Source organism: Rattus norvegicus, chromosome 11 (genome assembly GCF_021556685.1).
Source record: "Rattus norvegicus strain SHRSP/BbbUtx chromosome 11, alternate assembly SHRSP_T2T, whole genome shotgun sequence".
Lineage (NCBI taxonomy): Eukaryota > Metazoa > Chordata > Mammalia > Rodentia > Muridae > Rattus > Rattus norvegicus.
The window spans coordinates 68,811,671-68,830,225 of NC_141544.1; the positions used below are offsets into that span (position 1 = coordinate 68,811,671).

Sequence of the window (18,555 nt, forward strand, 5' to 3'; positions counted from 1 at the left end):
TACTGACAGACTTCTGTTTAATTACGAATATGTTTTAGTTTAAAATAACATTTAAAAGATTTACTCCTTGAATAGAGCCAAACCAAGCCACAGAGGTTTTCTATGGGTTGGTAGTTTCTGGATGAAACTGGGTTGACAGCTTAAGTAAATGGTTGCAGCTTCCAGCGTCCCCCACCCCCACTCCATCCTGTCCTGTAACAACTGTCACTTCAATGCAAGGTTAAAGTGATTTGGCTATTCCTGGCAGATGGGCACTTAGCAGAATGGACCCTCCCAGAGGCCCAGGTCCCCTCAGGCTGCTGTGTGGGGCCTTGGTTACAATGCTAGGTTTCCCAGAGGAGAAGAAAGGATTGCGCGGCAGAGAAAGAAGCTCCCAGCGGGAGTCTGGCCTGACTAGGAGAGGGCTGGTTTTGGAGGGCTCTTAGCAACAGCCCTGGTTTGACCCTCCTCAGCCGTGAGAAAATCGAATCTGAGCGCCTTGCTTCCAGGATCCTCGCACCAACAGCGGCTGAATGTTGAGACAGCCTTTCTCCCACCTTCTCTGGGAACCTCTAGCAAAGTGCTGCTGAGAGCCGGGAGCAAGCAACCATCGCCCACCCCCTACCGTCTGTCTGAGGGGTTAGGCTCACTAGTGAGTCCATGTACATCATCTGGTCTGCCTGACAGGCAGGACAGAGAGGGGAGGGGGGTTCCCAGCCCCCCATGGGCCGGCCGGGGCTTTATTCTACAGTCCAAGGCGCGTGGCTGCGCTTTTCTTTCCCGTTTGTAGGTGAAACCCCATTGGCTTCATTGGCTCCTTGATTTAAACCACGCCCGGCTTTCTGCCCGCTTTGCTGCTGCTGGGTTCGGCCTCCCTGCCACATCCCAGCCGGGTTCTCAGGAAACCCGGGGGCTCCTGTGGCTGCTATTGTGTGGATGCCGCGCGTGTCCTCTCTTCTCTTCCAGAGATGGCTAACAGGGGTCCGAGCTACGGCTTAAGCCGAGAGGTGCAGGAGAAGATTGAGCAGAAATATGACGCGGACCTGGAGAACAAGCTGGTGGACTGGATCATCCTGCAGTGTGCTGAGGATATAGAGCACCCGCCCCCGGGCAGGACCCATTTTCAGAAATGGTTGATGGACGGGACGGTAAGGCAGGCAAGGATATTGGTTGTTGGGGCGCTGGGCAGGGAAGCTCTCCTAGGACCCTTTCTTTCCCTGTGAATCCCCGAGAGATCCTCTGTTGCCAAGGTCTGGGTCTCACCAGGAGAGATGAGTGTGCCTTTTATTTCTCCAGGGCTGGCTGTAATTCTGAGGGCTCTCTGCACAATTCCCTAGCCAATTTAGAGGATTCTCCACCCATCTGGGCATCAAGCTTCCTTCTGAGCTGTAAGCAAAATTGAAACCCTTTTGATAGTTCCATGCAGAGTAGAGCTTAGCGCTGCTGTGTGATCTCCTCAGCCTTCCTGGGCTGTTCTTACCCCAAGGGAGCCAGCTAGTTACAGTGAAACAAAGGAAGGGGTCAGGCTAGGCAACTTGTCTTCCTCCGGGGAAACTGTACCCCTGGGAGATGCTCAGGAACTCTTGAGGAGATGAGTTCCCCTGAACAGGAAGGGAATCCTTATTTGATAAGTGCTGATCTGCCCAGATACTGTGTGTGTTTGGGTTCCAGGAGGATCGCTCAGCTGAGTCAAAGAAGCCCATCTTTTCTGCCAAGCTCTGATTTACTGTTACATAACTGCTATCCCATCAGTTTGTTGGGTTATCCTAGGGTTTCGCTTCCAAGAGTCTGTGAGAAGACCCAGTTCAGTTCTTTGACACATCACAAACTTACATAGGATGAGTTAGTGAAGACAGCAGATCCCAGAGAGCAGATCAGAATCCTCCCGTTTCCCCATGAACCTCCAACGCATCCTCCATTAAGAATGTGAGATCATTTCCTCATCACCCAGCATCGTTTATCGTTTTCAAGGAGGGAACCGGGTTCCGGCTGCAAGATTGCTGTGGTCAGCTACTGTCTGGGAATGGGCTCCCTGGGGTCTTCTGTGGTGTGTGTGTGTGTGTGTGTGTGTGTGTGTGTGTGTGTGTGTGTGTGTGGATGCACCATTCACTTCTGACCTGTGACATTTATTGCAAAGGGAAACACTAATCCTCTGTCCTCACACTCCCTTCAGGTCCTGTGCAAGCTGATAAACAGTTTATATCCACCAGGACAAGAACCCATCCCCAAGATCTCAGAGTCAAAGATGGCTTTTAAGCAGATGGAGCAAATCTCTCAGTTCCTGAAGGCTGCCGAGGTCTATGGCGTCAGGACCACTGACATTTTTCAAACAGTGGATCTATGGGAAGGTAAACAGCCCTTCTGTCTTTAGGTCTGTTTCCCCTGGACTCCCATTCTGGTACGTCCTCTGTTCTCTGTCCTCTACTTATAAAAGCCACTTTTATAGGGCTTCCCTGTGCTCCTTGGGGGAAGGGAAGTGCATTCTCAGCTGTCATCCCAGGAACAGGGTTGGCCTTCCTGTTTGTGATGCTTTATGGGGATAGGGGTCCTGTCCTACAGAAGGACACGTCTTGAGGATATGGCAAGAACCTCACCAAACTAGTGGCTAAATGTGTGAGTGAAAGTGTCCACAGAGAAGAAGTGAACTGGTTACATGACTGTGTTTTCCTCTAGTGAGCCTTCCATAACAAATCACACTTAGTGGAAGAGAAAGGAGACAGGAGTGAACGAGTGCTCTCCTGACTCATCAGCAGTGGGGCTTGCAGACAAAGCCATCTGGTGCTCCCTCTGTCATTCAATCTGAGGAAAAAAACAGCTCTCCATCTTTTTGTTAAACAATTATCTAGAGCATGGTAACTGTATCTTCTAGCTGCTTACTCTGCTTAGGGAGACTACTAAGTGACTTTTCATTCACATTTGTGAATTGACCTGGCGAGAAGAATCTCACAAAGCTATTTAGATTGGATCTCATCTCTGGACATATATAGATAGCAACCCACTATTGGAGGAAACGATGTGGAGTTGAAGATATTGCTGGAGAATTTGAGTGACGAATAGTCATAAGGCTTCAAGTCCCTTTTAGTGACAATGTGCATATTAGTCCATACAGCCACGACTAGGCTTGCCTGAGGCACAGAGAGACCTACTGTCTAACTGACAGATTGATGGGCATGCTCATTGTCACTGGATGTCATCACAGTGCAGCCAACAGGATCTTCCGGGTGGTGACCCAAATGGCTCTGCTGACAGTGACAGCGGAATAATGCTATTTTGATCAAGAGGTGTGGATATTCTAAGGGCCATTACCTCAAGCCTCTATTCAAAGAGAGCTTCTTCGATGGGTGAGTATTCAGACCTGACGAGGCCAGGGGACTGGTCCTGTATTTAGCTGTCACTCAGAAACTCAGATATCTGAAATGCTAGCCACGGCAGCAGACCTCATAGACATCTACCTCTAATTCTCAATGGGATGGCCTCACTGAGGCTTGATTTCCAGGTCAAAATTGTGGTGACTCTCCACAGATAGTAGCAGTTTCTTTTCCCTGATATTGCCATCACTAGCAGCACAGAGCTAAGAGCTCTGGACAGTGCCACATGAGCTTCTCACGGAACTATGATGGAAACGTTTTTCAACCCCCTCCCCCACACTCTCACTCCACAGACAATGACACCTACCTGCCCCTGGCTGTGTATGTCTGTCAGAACACTCACAGACCTGAGATTCCACCCTAGGCTCTGGTGCCAAAACACAAGATGGTGCTCGACAGGCCACAGCATTCTTTGGCCAGGAGCCTTAGCTCTCTTCTTCTATACCATGGATGTGCTGTTGAGCCACAGCGGTGACTAACTGTTGATGCCAGGGAGGCAGAGGAGGATGGAGGAGGAGGAATCAAGGCTGTGAGAAACCAATAGGTGTTAGAGCAAATGAGAGAAACCCTGGTGAGCAACCTTGTCCAGGGAGTACGTAAGAGGCAGGACCCTGGAGACATAGGGAAGTAGGTCTAGAGGTTGTCTTCCCTGAAGGGCCAGCCTTCCTCCCTTCCCCATTTACTCCCTTTACCCAAAAACATGGAGAGGAGCTTCATACTGTGGGATGGGGGTACCCACAACAAGAGGAGAGAGAAAAAGCAGAAATTCTGGGTGAGCAAACTATGTAGCGCTCTACACTCCTGCCTATGTGTTAGATCCTCTTGGAGGAAGAAGAAAGCTAGGGTGCATAAAAATTACTGGAGCAACCTGAGGTGTCTCTCTGAATACGATAATGCTTCTAGCTAGGGAGAGTAAGACAGGCAATACAAGTCATCATTCTCTACACCCTGCACCAACTCCCAGTGGAGAAGCACGGGACTTTAGAGGAAATGAGGAGGATTTTTCTGAAGGTGCTGTGATTGGCAGGTCACAGAAACACTAGGTGAACTATGCAAAATGCAGGGATGGGCCAGAGACCGTAGTACAGGGAAGCAGATATGTACGAGTGTCCAAATGACTTCCTGGAAGGCCCAGGGAGAGCTGATCTTGAAGAAGCTGGCTTAGACATGATGTTTCCCAGGACCATTGTCTGAAGCCCAGGCTGGAACCGTTTACCATGCTGCAGAGTGTAGGAGTAGAAAGCAGGTTGCTTTGAACAGAGAAGTGGGTGGGATGGCATTGGTAGCGTAGATTGTGGACTGAGCATTTGAGGCTTTGGTGCCTTCTGCAGCAGCTGTTTGTACTGGATGATGACTAAACTGTAATCACGGAGCAGGGTTGGCGCGTGTTTTTGTGACAGGTCTGTGTGAGGATGTACACACTCTGTACCACACAGATATCAGACATCAGACTAGCCACTTGCACAGCTCAACACACTTTCCCTACAATTCTACTCCTTGTCTGGGGATGCCATCCCATCCTCCCTTTACAGTCACTCCTGAACCACAATTGTGGTAGCTGTGGTTGCTGTGAGTCCCCACCCCCTTTCCTAGACACTTCTCTTTCTCCTCTGCAGGTATTTTACGCTTGGCTGCTCTCAGTACCCCATTTCCTTTGCTTGGCATGTGCTTCCTAAGGACAGCTCTGTTTGCCCACTGTTGGCCAGTGCCTTTCCAAGCTGCTTCTGTATTGCTGACCAGTAAAGCTGCAGGGGCCCATGTTTGCCAAATGCCTTCTTATTTGAGCTTCAGTTACTCATAAAGGCAGGGACCCAGAAGCACCCATCACCCATTACATTGTTTGGAAGAGACCTGGGGTCAATAAAGATACGAGATTCTTCCAAAAGAAACCCACACGGCAGCTTGATCATAGAGACCGATACTCGACAAAGTTACCATAGCCTACTGGGGAAGGACCAGAGTGGCCATCATTAGGGGTGATGGGGAAAGATGAGGACCATTGGAAAGAATGGAATGGGAGTGGAGAAGTGTTCCTCTATGAGGAGAACAAGTAAATGATCTGGCAGGCTCCTTTTACTATTGTCACAGACGCTTATAAAGGGCAGGGGTGGGGCCGTTTCAGCTGACTCAGAGGACGGAACACTCCAGGCAAGCCTGCAGCGTCTTTGCTATGAGTACTAAATGAGAGAGAGGAGAGAGGGAACAACAGTAACCCACATGTGCATGTGGGGAAGAGGAAGAAACCACTCAAGAGAAAGTGAGCATTCGGGTCTGAGGTTTGGTCAGAAAAACTACAGCAAGCATCTTGGGAGGTGCGGTGAAACTAGACAGCCTGGACCAAACCTGTTTGGTGCTCTCTATTTCCCCCTGCATCAAATGGGGATAATAAAACCTATTTCATAGACTCGATCTGGAGAACAAAGGAGGTGATGTGTCAGAGATGCTCAGACAGTGTCTTCTAAGTTGAACTGTAAGTATATGTCCCTGGCCTTCCCTTTCTATAACTAATAGAAGGGATAGGGACTGGAAAGACAGAGATTCCTCTTTAAAAGATGGACTTGATTAATAGCCACACTTAGGGGCCGATAGGGTTGCCTGGATGACCTTCACCATCTCAGCCATTCATGCAGGTGACTTTATTGACTTTTCCACTCATTGACTTTGTCATCTTTCCCTATGACACATTGCACTGCCAATTTCAGACCCAGGAGACCTTGGTAGAATGATAATAGCATGGGTTTTAGAGTAGATGCGTTGAAGCCCTTCTTTCCAGTGATCCTAGTTGTGTGACTCTGTTTATGGCATTCAGCTGCCTAGAGGCTTGGTGCATTGGTCTGGCACCCCCAAACCCTAGATGTATTAATGGAGCAAATGCATTAAACCTCTAGCCTGATATATGATTCCTAGTTCGCTGATCAATTCTGACTTTTCTTCTGCCCCCATAAGCTCATCAGCAGTGACCTTTGGGGCCTCTTTGTTGGACCACTTAGTGTCAAATGTTAAGAATTCTCAAATGTCTGAGAGCAGACAGTAGTCAAAGAGCAAGCAACCCAATTATTCTCCTCAAGAGTTGCAGCAATAGAGGATAATGGACACATGGTTTTGTGATGTCTGTTCTTTTCTGCTGATCCTGGGAATCTAGAAGGTGTTGTTTACAGTGAAGTGTAGAGCCTCTCAAGAGGTGTCACTACACGGGCTCTTCCTCAATGGCAGGCAGTGAAGACACATTTCACCTAGCTGGAACTGACTTGGGGATACTGTGAGGTACCAGCAGGGCCATCACAGATGCCTGCTCCTCCATTTTCCCATGCAGCACCCTCAGCTGCATTTACTCTGAAGGGCTGCTGGCGACTGTATTCTGTGATCTTCTCCTTTTGCAGTGATTGTCAAACTCCAGCATGTAGCACAGCCATGTAGTATAGTTGACAGACACATTTCTGACATGTTACGTCTGCAACAAGGCCCAAGAGTTTGTATTTCTTACCAACTTGTAGGTGACACTGCTTCTGCAGGCCTGGGAGCCCCACTTCGAGAACCATCACCTTACAACTTCTCTTCCCTCCGGCCAGAGGCAAGCAACAAAGGTCCATAAAATCCAGAGAGAACACTCAGTCTGCATTCTGACATTTCTCCCTGGACTGTAGCAATAGTCTCTCAAGGAGACGGGATAATTTTTCTTTTACAGTTTGCTTGTGTGTGTACACTTTCTAAGAGTTATCAGACTGGGTCGAGACCAATGAAAAATAGTAGGTAGGAAACAAATATTTAAGACTGACTTTTTTAGAGTTACATTACTTTTCTAAAGTGACTTCTCCATTACCTCTGTTTAGCCCTGTATCCTCTTATTTCTGATTTCTTTTTATTGAAAATAGATTCTTTTCTCATACAATATAATCTGATTATGGTTTCCTTTCCCTCCACTCCTCCTAGTTTCTCCCCCACCTTTCTTTCCCTCCAGATCTACTTGCTTTTCTGTCTCTCACTAGAAAACCACAGGCTTCTAAGAGCTAATAACCGAAAAGGACAACACAAATTATTATAATAAGATGAAAGAAAAGCTTTTATATTGCAGTTGGACCTGGAAACCCAACAAGAAAAAAAGAATCCCAAAAGCAGGCACAAGAGTCAGAGATCCACTCATTCTCCCAGTGAGGAGTCCCATAAAGATACTAAACTGATAGCTATGATATGTCCACGAAGGACCCCGTGCAGACCTCTGTAAGGTATGCATAGGAATCTTGAATGTAAATGTAAGAGGGTAAATTCCTCATTAGTGTGTCTTCATGTAAAACTCAAATTTTATAAGCACTAATGCTTCTTCAGAGGGGGGACATCACAAGGCATAACTCTGGGCTCCACTATCTAAGGCTTATTGATTAGTAGTTTGGGGTTTATGGCTATTTTGGAGGTGCTATTGCTTTTTGTAATAAGACAGCATTACAGGACAAAGTTGGTATAGTGGCCCTTGGGAGGCTGAGGCAGGAGGTCTGTTTGGGCTACAGTGTGAGGCCTACTTTAAAAAGAAACAAAGAAGGGGTTAGGAAAGGAGAGAAAACAGGGCAACAATGACCCCTGACTTAAGTGCCCACCACTGCCCGACATTGAAAAGGCTTGCTGGATGACACAACACAATCATTCAATCAACTCCTTTTTCTTAAGAGTTCATTGTTCAATTTGGGTTGGCAGCACAATTAAGAGGAAAGTACAGATACCTTCTACATGCCCTAATGCACACATAGCCTTCCCATATCATCCTGGCCATGTGGATGGTACAGTCGTTATTATTCCTAAGCCTTGACTGATGCATTGTTATCACCCAAGGCCCACACTCTACAGTAGGGCTCACCCTTGCTGTTGTACAGTCTATGAGTTTGGACACATGTGTCTAGCATCACACAGCCTACGATTCCTACCTTAAAAGTCTTCTGTGGCCCAGCCCTTCATCCTTTTCCATCATCTTCCCTGGTAATCATTGCTCTTTCTACTGTCTCCCTGGTTTTGCCCCTTCTAAGATGTCACATTAGCGTGACAGTGTGTTATCTGTTCAGATTCTATTAGCTCTTTTAAAATAAAAACCTTGTCTGATATTAACTTCTCGTGATAAAGAAATAAAAGAAACCAGGCAGCCTGTTATTATGAGGTTAACTTCTTCCTGTGTCACTTTTTTTCTCATGGTCAGTGGCACACTCTTAGGTCATCATCAGGACTGTCCCCTTCATATCATGCTTGCATTTGGAAAATGGTCAGCCTTGGAATATTCTGTCTTATGGAGTTGTATTTCCTTATTTTCTTGAGAGAACAGTATTGAGCGGAATTACTTTAGTCATAAGCATTTGCCAAAGTGTCCAGCATGGCTTTCAGGAAGCAAAGTGTTTCAGGGCAGGCAGACTTCCAGCATGGATCAAAATGCTTCTAGCGATCAGCTTTATTCATCTGATTGTGTGGAAGATGTCTCCAAAGGAAGGAGTTAGTGCTTAACAAATTTTACATAATTCTTAGCATGCGTCAGGCACTATGATGTTAAAAAAACTGAATAGGACCAAATGTTCAGAGTGAGGCTTCTATGTCCATCTGCTATGTAAGGATTGTCATGGGAGATACCCCAAAATCTGGATATTTAGGACGCTTAGTTATTCTGACAGGCTAGCTGGGAATCACCAGATAAAGCGTGTTTCTCACACTGATGGTCGGAATCACCTGTAGAATATTTACTAAGCTTAGCTGATTATAATGAAGACTCTTAGGGCTTTCTAAATCAATTTCTCATGGGTAAAAACCTTGAATATTCCTGTACTAAGTTTGGAGAGACGCCCCCTCTGCCCATTCCCATAAACAGACGAAAAGCTTGGGATTATGCTCTGAATCAAGTTGTAATGGCCACTTTTGCACTTGCATCATTTTGTAAGCTGCGTTAAGAAGGCAGACGATTGGCCATAATAAAGCAGTTTGGCTCTTGTTATTTTATACCCAGCACAATGCACAGATCATTCTTGACCTCACTGTTCCTTAACACATTTACATATTTGATGCCTGGTGACAGGAATCAGGTTCTACAAATGGCTCCGATTCCTGCCGCCTGCCTTCCCATCTAACACTACTCACTTGATCTCTGTTTCTAGTCTGGAAAGAGGCCAGTTTGGACAAGGGCTCTCTTTCCCATCTAATCAGTCCAAGAATTTTGGACTTCTTCACAAATGTCTCTACCAGAAAACACACCAGGCGTGACAAGCAAATGGACCAGCTGTGAGCTGGCTAAGACAGGTGATTTCTAGTTACTGAATTATTTAGAATCTTGGTGACTAACTTGATTTGCATATAGGCCCCAAATATTTTTTTAAGTTCTTCAGGTGAAGATATAGCAAAATTATTTCAGACAAAAATACCCAATGACTTATGACCATTTGGTGATTGGTGTCCTTAATCCTATGGTACCCAAGATCAATGCTCACAGTTAGATTCCCTGTGTTCCTAATGGCCTTCTTTCATTATCTCTGATCACCGGTTCCTGCCAAGGAACATGGTTCACTACCCATTTTGCAAGGGGGAGGGGCATAAGGGATGGCAGTGAAGCAGAGTGACTGTCCAACAAAAGCCTGAGCGGAGCTCCATTTATTTGCTGCGTGCCTTTGAGTGTGCTTGCAGATCTTGGGTTAGCTTTGCCATCCACAAATAGAAGAGGATTGATCTCCACTCTGTCATGTTAAGATCTCATGTGATTAAGGCATTTATCCCGTAATTTACATGAAATCTCTTGCTTAGCAACCTTTCTTTAGAAAAAGAAAATTTCTGGTCTGTTCCTGTCAGATAAGACCTCCTTCCCTCCAATGTGTCCAGCTCCATCATACAGCTGCTTGCAGGTCTGCTGTAATGACAGGAGGGTGGGTACTGTTGATTTTATGCTTCTACAGTTCCTGGATCTCCAACCCTTGCCTGAAGCTCAGTTCTTCCCGAGTTCATTTGTGCTCACGTAATTTCCAGCTATTTGTGAAGGAGGCTTGTGCTCTGGTAGAACAAAGCTTGCATTTCAGCTCTTTGTTCAGGGTAATGTTTATGGGTGGCTTACTAAGTGTCCTTCCACATTGTCGCAGATCCTGTACACATCAGACCCACTCCTTCCTGCTATCAAAATTATATTCCTCCTGCTCTGTGTAAAAGCTGAGCTGATTGGCAGATTCTAGCTAAGACTTCCTGTACTTATTCATTTTCTTCTAGGTTCTCTTTAATAGCTCTCTGTGTAGAGCACACCCACCATGTCTTTCTGAATGCCATTACTACAAGTGCATTTTATTAAAAAAAAAAAGCCTATTATGTAGCGACAAAGTACAGAAAGGTGTTTCATCTGTGGAAGAGAGAACTTGTTCTAATACTTGTCTCTGCATTTCTCCAAATTCTTAGTATTTCTTGTATCCCTCCTCTTCCAGCTCCTATGGAAACTCCACCACCCCAGCAGTTTTCTGGGTCTGAGAGAATTTCCACCGACAGCATCTCCCCATACCTATTGGCCATCCTCACCTCCGCAAACTGCGGGCAATCACCCTGCAATGAGTGCTAGACAATGGGGAGGTAGGGGGGTGGCTCATGAGGAAAGGACAATCTTCCCTGTCTTCTCAGAATATATGAACATCCTGAACAGGACTTCCTTGAAGGCTATAATTGTTGATTTCATTACAGTTCATACTCCATTCTCTGTCTGCCTTTCTGCTGTAAATCTGCATTCCCCAGTGGTTGAGCTGGAGGAAGCATGCTAAGAAGACCACAGATGGCTCACTGGGTCTGACGAGAGCCTTTGAATTTGGCTCTTAATCTTTCTCAGGATCCTACTACCTCCCCCCTCTGTGTACCTATCTCTGATTTTCTGTGTGTCTCTGTGTGTCTCTGTCTCTGTCTCTGTCTCTCTCTCTCTCTGCCTCTGTCTATCTCTCTATGTCTGTCTCTGTCTCTGTCTCTCTACCCTTTTCTTCCCCGCCCCCACCCTCAGTGCCTTTCAGTGTTTGCAGCCCTCCATTCCTGCTTTGCAGAGACCTTTGATCTGCATCTAAGCTGCAGCCTACCCACACAGGTAGCACCTCTTCTATGTTTGAAACTTAGTAGTCATTGGAAAAGAAGGATTGGAGAGAAGGTGGAAGGAACTGGCTGATTTGAAGGCTCAACTGCCTTCACTGTGGGCAATCTTGCGACCATGTCCTCATTCCTTACGCAAGCCAACTTCATTACCACCACCACCGGCTCTGTTCTCTCTCACATGGGCCAGTGATTTATTGTCTCCATTAGTTCCTTTCATGCATCACATAATAGAGGGCTGTCACTTGTGTCCTGAGTGCTCTCTGTGGTGATTTGCTTTCTCCATTTGCTTGTGGACCACAGTGCTGCGTGCATACTCCATTTGATGAACATGGATGATTTTAGACCCTGCTAACCCAGATAGAATAAAAGAGCTGAGCCCCTGGGGTCTCAAGCCAAATGACTGCAAGCATCCAATTTCTCTGCAATTTCTCATTCCCTGTCCACTCATGAAGAAAGTGCTCTTCTACAGGCCATCACCCGGGACAGGTCACATAGCTTGCTGAAGCCATGAGGCCAGGGATGAATCTGTATGTGAACTGTAAATGTTTAGAGTGCTTATTACACATACACTTGAATGAGAAGAACCCTACGGTGTAAATTCAATAATTAACGGGGTTGAGGGTAGGTTTTACATTAGGGCCACTCTGGGAGTGTTTAGTGATTCTCTCTTGATTGTACTCATCCGTGGCCTCTGTTACAGCTCCTCCTTCCAAAATTCCTGTCCCTGACACACTTGGCTTTCATCTCTTAATTGAATTCCAGGGAAGGACATGGCAGCTGTGCAGAGGACTCTGATGGCTCTGGGAAGCGTTGCAGTTACCAAGGATGATGGCTGCTACCGGGGAGAGCCGTCCTGGTTTCACAGGTAAGCTGTTCTCTGCCTCCCATAGAAGGGCAGAGGGAGGACCTGACCCCTTAGCTACCAGATGCTGTCTACACAGAAGTAAACGAAGACATCCCATAGCAAGGCCCACTGAGCAAGGAAGGCTGATGCTGGACAACTCCCAACAAAAGCATAGGTTCTTGGGTTTTCCTGTTACTTCCATGCATCCCCTCTCCCTTGTTCTTTTCCTTCTTCTTTTATCTTTTTAATTTTCTTTGATGTACCTAATGATGATTAATTTATGTCTCTCTGCCAAGTACCATCTCCGTTTATAACTATTACCCAGCAGGTTGGCTAATAGCTTCCTCTTTGACTCTCAAAAGAGTCCTGGTCTGGGTGATGAATTATATGATTCTTTCAGTCTACTGAAAGGGCCTTTTAGAACATTTTCCTTAAGTGATCTTTTTGGCAGTGAGAACAGAGACAGAGATGTGCAAACTGAGGACTTTGCTGGCAGATGAAAGGGATGCTTATAGCAGCTACTTGGTAATCCACTTTATTAATCTTTCTAATTTTTTTCCTCATGCTGGTGAAATATAGGACTTAGCTTGTGCCCTTTACATGACCCTGACCTAAAATCCTCCTGAAAACTCATCAAAATCCTGGTCGCAGTCTCAGAATTATTTAAATGATCTCTCAGGGTCCAAACTTATTTACAGTTCAGCTCTTTACCACAATTTGGTATTCTCTGGTGAGGAAATATAAATTGTTCCTTGAAAATTCCTAAATTGATTGGGCAACAAAACAGAGATCAATCCTCGGTCCCAATCCTCGGTGGAATGGGACTTATGACATGTTTTGTAAAAGGAGTTAGTTTTGTGAGAGAAGGTACCTGAGAAGGTGAGGAAATGAAGACGGAGGGAGCCTGAAAAGGAAGCTGAAGGGAAAAAGAGAAGCTGAGGGAGAGTTTTCCAGAAGGGCAGCCAGCTATGAATTCTTTCTTTTTCCCTTCCTTCCTTCCTTCCTTCCTTCCTTCCTTCCTTCCTTCCTTCCTCCCTCCCTCCCTCCCTCCCTCCCTCCCTCCCTCCCTCTCTCTCTCTCTCTTACTTTCTTTCTTTCTTATGAGAAATTCTCAGAGTCATCTTGGTTCATAAGGGATAGGAAAGTTGAATGTACCTATCAGCCCCAGACCGGGTAAGCCATAGCTCATGGTAGAGTTGTAGGTCAGAACAGAGTCTACGGATGTGTTTGATTGCTTCAGATAGAGCCTGTGTAACCCTATCTTGAGAAGGATTTGAAACAGTCACATGACCTAATTCCACCTCACTCTTTCCATCCAGGAAAGCCCAGCAGAATCGGAGAGGATTTTCAGAGGAGCAACTTCGCCAGGGACAGAATGTCATAGGCCTGCAGATGGGCAGCAACAAGGGTGCCTCCCAGGCAGGCATGACGGGGTACGGGATGCCCAGGCAGATCATGTAAGATGTTGTATAGTGAGTGCCCCCTGGTAGAGAGGACGGATGTTCCGCACCACAGTCTGTGACAAAGAATTAGGTAGTCACCTTCTCACCTTCTCTTTCTCAAAGCCTTCTGTCCCCTGTTCTTGCAAAGTGCTGCACTTCTGCTGAGAATCCACGCTGCCTACTGCTGCCTACTGCTGCCACCTTCTGTTCCTTTAGAACTATGCAAAGACTGCCCTTCCTCTCGCTGACCTCCTGTGCCCTAAGATCTCAGTTTGTTTGATTATTTATTTATTTATTTGCCAAAAAAAATTTCTCTCCTTGACTTACAGAACGTACCTAATAAACAAATTAGTCTGTGTCCCAGAGTGTAACTTCATTCTCTGTCAGAGACTTGGCAGATTGTAATGGCTCCTTTCCTTTTTCATTCAGGAGTTAGTAGACAAGGTGAGATTAGCACAAACAGTAAAAAAAGGATCCACTGTGAGGAAACTTTTGTAGTTATCAAATATAGCTTGGTAATTTCAACAGAAAGTCTAGATATAGTTTTTCCCACTAGAGATCTTAAATTTAGAAGTTTACACTGTCTTGACCTAGACATACTTTTTTTAAGCATCTGTTTTATAGTTATAATGTTAGACCTTGCAAGCAAGAAAAAAACATCATGAACTTTTGTAAGGGTACCAAGGAAATAATGGATAGATGGATGGATAGGTGGCTAGATGGATGGAAGGGTACTTTTCTCAAGCAACTGTCTTAATGAGCAGCCTTTTCCTCCTTGTCCATGAGTTGTTGTCATTTACTGAGATATTTATACAACCCTCCCCACATTGGCAAGGACTGATATACTCTGTGGTATTTGCTCTCTACACATTGTTTATAGGACCCTAACCCTAAAATTCTTGAAGATTGCTCAAAATTGAGAGCTGCCTAATATGAATGAATTCCCAAGATATTTATCCATGGAATAAAATATTAACAGGGAAAATGAGTATAAACTCTATAATTCATCTTACTCTTTAAAAAATATAGTTAGTAAGAGAAATGAAGTATCTTTATTTATAAAATGAATCATGGACTAATTTGAAAAAGTAAACAATAAACGAGACTATATAATATTATCATGCCAAGTATTTAGGTGATAGCATTTCAAACAGTTCTTGGCAGTTCTGGGATATCATAGAAACTTCTATGTGATCCTTAACTACCCAGGGAGCCCCTTGGTATTCAGGGGATCCATTCATGGCTCCTGCAGGATTATTTATTGTGTCATCTGACTGTGGCCAACCCTTCCTCAAACCCTACTTTGGAGTTGCCAAATGAAAAGGGACAGAAGCTGAAGGGTCCTCCAAAGTGAAAGAAACCTAGGAGAGAATTCTTAGAGAGAACGGAAGGTAGTACAGTTCCTGTGTGCCTGTGGATGTAGGGGGCATGGGAAATGCCCTCCACTAGGGAGGGGCAGTTGGAAGAAAGCCTGGCATTCTAGAACTAGGGGAGAGAAACTTTTCTGCTCTTTCTAATTTGTACTCATAGTCAAGATAATATATGAGCTTATGGAAGGAAGCAGAGACCCTCTAGGAATGGAAGCAGTATTACTTTGTACAGAGAGAATCGTTTAGAATAAGACATGTAAACATGCCAAGAGTGGTGAGGGGAAAACATTGGAAACATAAAGCAGTAATCCATTATGAAGAAGGGAAAAAACCCTCCATCATAGGAATTAACAAAAGTAAAATGAATAAAATAGGACATGCTAGGCTGAGTGCCTAGAGCCACCTAGTAAATTAGAATACCAAGAAAATGCATCTCGTAACAATTTACAAATAGATGGTAATATGAAATAAATATTAAAAATAACACATAAGCGTCGTGGACTTAGAATCTCAGAAGGGAGAAAAGTCAATTAGGGAAGCAAATGTAATCGATTAGTTCATTTTGTGTACAGATGTTCTCCCTACAGGAATGTCTATGCATCATGGGCATGCTGGAGAGAAATTTTTGATGAAATAATATTAAGATTTTACCAGAGGGATTTCCCCCATAGAAAAGAACTGTTTAAAAATCATTATAAATACGGGGCAGGGGTTCGGAGCCAAGGCCATGTGATAAGATTCAGCATTGTAGTACAATGTTTGACCACTGAAAGTAGCAGTCTTAAAGCATGTGCATGCATGCATGCATGGATGCGTGTGTAGGCTAGAGGACTACCTCAGGTATGAGAGAGGATTTCTCACTACAGGGTACTTGAACTTGGGATCACATGTGTTTCCCCACCCCCACCTCTATAAACAAAGGCTCTGGGAAACAAACTCAAGTCTTCATGCTTGCCTAGAAAATACTCGGCCAACTGAACTGTGTCTCCAGCCCAGAGCTTGTAAAGAGTAAAAGTTATTGCATATAAGAAAAAAAAGATCAGGCTAATCTTCAGAGTTCTCAACATAACCTTTGGAACATGAAGTAATATTTTTCAACACGGAATTTTCTATCTAGATCAGAGGTTCTCAACCTTTCTAATGTGGTGACCCTTTAATGTATTTCCTTATGTTGTGGTAATCCCAATCATAAAAATTTTTTTGTTGCTACTTGATAATTGTTATTTTCCTGCTGTTCTGAATCATAATGTAAATATATGATATGCCTGATATCTGAAATATGACCTTTGCGAAAAGGTTGTTTGACCTGCTGGTTGAGAACCATTGATCTAGACAATTTAAATTTGAAATACCAATTTTTAAGTGGTATTATTTATTATTATAAGGTAAATGACTATGTGCATGCCAAGGCATTTGTGCAGAGTTCAGAGAATAACCTTTAGGAATAGGTTCTCTCCTTCGCCCAGAGGTTCTGAGGGTGGACTCATGTTATCAGGCGTTGGGACGAACACTTCTATCCACTGAGCAATCTCTGGCCTGCTTACTACATTTTAAGATCAAGAATGACGCACACGTTGATAAAGACCAACTTTGAAAACATGATTACTTCATTAAGAAAAATATATTAGCAGGAATACACTATTTGACTGGGGAATTGTGGGCAAATGCATAAATTAAAAAATCCATTCTTGTTAAAATATAAACATACTAACAAATTAGGAGAGAAATCTGACAAACGGAACAACTAAAATTCCAGAAATACTACTATGGCATGTGTGGCATAGGGGAAGAAATGAAGAGAAAGGTAGATGTTCTGAGAAAATGGACTTATTTGGAAGAAAAGTTTAAGAAACTTTGGGGAGAACCAGTTAGATGGTCCAACAGGTGAAAGCATTTGAAAGAACCAATTCCTCAGGCTTGCCTTATGCTAACCGGCACACACACAGACACACACAGACACACACACAGACACACACACAGACACACACACAGACACACACACAGCACACAGACACACACACACACACACAGACACACACACACAGACACACACACAGACACACACACAGACACACACACAGACACACACACAGACACACACACAAACACACAGACACACACACAGACACACACACAGACACACACACACAGACACACACACAGACACACACACAGCACACAGACACACACACAGACACAGACACAAACACACAGACACACACACAGACACACACACAGACACACACACAGACACACACACACAGACACACACACAGCACACAGACACACACACAGCACACAGACACACACACAGCACACAGACACACACACAGACACAGACACAAACACACAGATACACACAGACACACACACAGACACACACACAGACACACACACAAACACACAGACACACACACAGCACACAGACACACACACAGCACACAGACACACACACAGCACACAGACACACACACAGACACAGACACAAACACACAGATACACACAGACACACACACAGACACACACACAGACACACACACAAACACACAGACACACACACAGACACACACACAGACACACACACAAACACACAGACACACACACAGACACACACACAGACACAAACACACAGACACACACACTGATGCATGTGTGTCTCATTACAGTCATTACAGCACACACATGTAATGGATTTAGAATACATTTTAAGAAATTGTTTGGAAAGTATAAATTCAGTAAATCCAACTCATTTTGTGAGGGTAATTTAATATTCCAAAGAGCACAACAAGAATGAGAGAGAGAGAGAGAGAGAGAGAGAGAGAGAGAGAGACTCCCCTAAACAGATACTGTTTGAGCTACAAAATAAATTGGATTAGAACCTAAGCTATGAACTAAATATACATTAATCTGTACTGGTATCAGTAAATGAGTAAATAAAGACATGGAAAAGAGACAGAGATTATATTACATAGTAGCTAACTAACCCAACAATGTATTTTTGAGTCCACTGCATGATTCTATGGGAGAACTACAAGCCTGTCATGAAGTATTTTGCACATTATACATCATGCTGCATTCTAACTAGGCTTCTGGCACAAATGCTGGTAGAATTTGGACTTAAAAAAAAGAGAGGAGCAATTAACTTGGGCTAAAGTACAGTAGTGCATTGGTAGAGTGTTTGCCTACCATGGAGAAAGCCCCCTATTGAACTCTCATCCCTGCAATGGTTAGACCATCTGTTTTGGTAACTATTCTTCCCCATTTGTCTGGGCAGAGTAGGTGTGATAGAATGTGAGAAGTGCTGTGACCCCTCAAAGACAGTTCTTTCTGGGTGGACTGGAGCATGCAGTTACAAATACCTGTGACTCCTATGCTTACGTTTCATTTCATCTTGGATTTCTAAAGAGAATCTTAAAGCAAAGTAGAAAGGAAGTCACTTGCTTTTAATTATTTTTTTTTCCTTCGAGACGGGGTCTTATGTAGCCCAG

At 44.5% G+C, this 18,555-nt stretch overlaps 1 protein-coding gene across 5 annotated transcripts; it reads left to right on the forward strand.

Annotated features, from left to right (window-relative positions):
- Positions 1–487: 487 nt before the first annotated feature.
- Tagln3 (transgelin 3) lies at positions 488–14,055 on the forward strand. 5 transcript variants are annotated; one of them, NM_001035236.1, is given in 5 exon segments: positions 488–631; positions 946–1,127; positions 2,153–2,327; positions 12,174–12,276; positions 13,575–14,055. In NM_001035236.1, coding segments are annotated over 4 exon segments (600 nt in total). In that variant the 5' UTR covers positions 488–631; positions 946–947; the 3' UTR covers positions 13,717–14,055.
- The last annotated feature ends 4,500 nt before the right edge of the window (positions 14,056–18,555 follow it).

Coding starts and splice junctions, on each gene's coding strand:
- Tagln3 (NM_031676.2), top strand. CDS start 948: ATGGCTAACAGGGGTCCGAGCTACGGCTTAAGCCGAGAGGTGCAGGAG. Junction 2,328..12,173: donor AACAGTGGATCTATGGGAAG/GTAAACAGCCCT, acceptor ATTGAATTCCAG/GGAAGGACATGGCAGCTGTG. Junction 12,277..13,574: donor GAGCCGTCCTGGTTTCACAG/GTAAGCTGTTCT, acceptor CTTTCCATCCAG/GAAAGCCCAGCAGAATCGGA.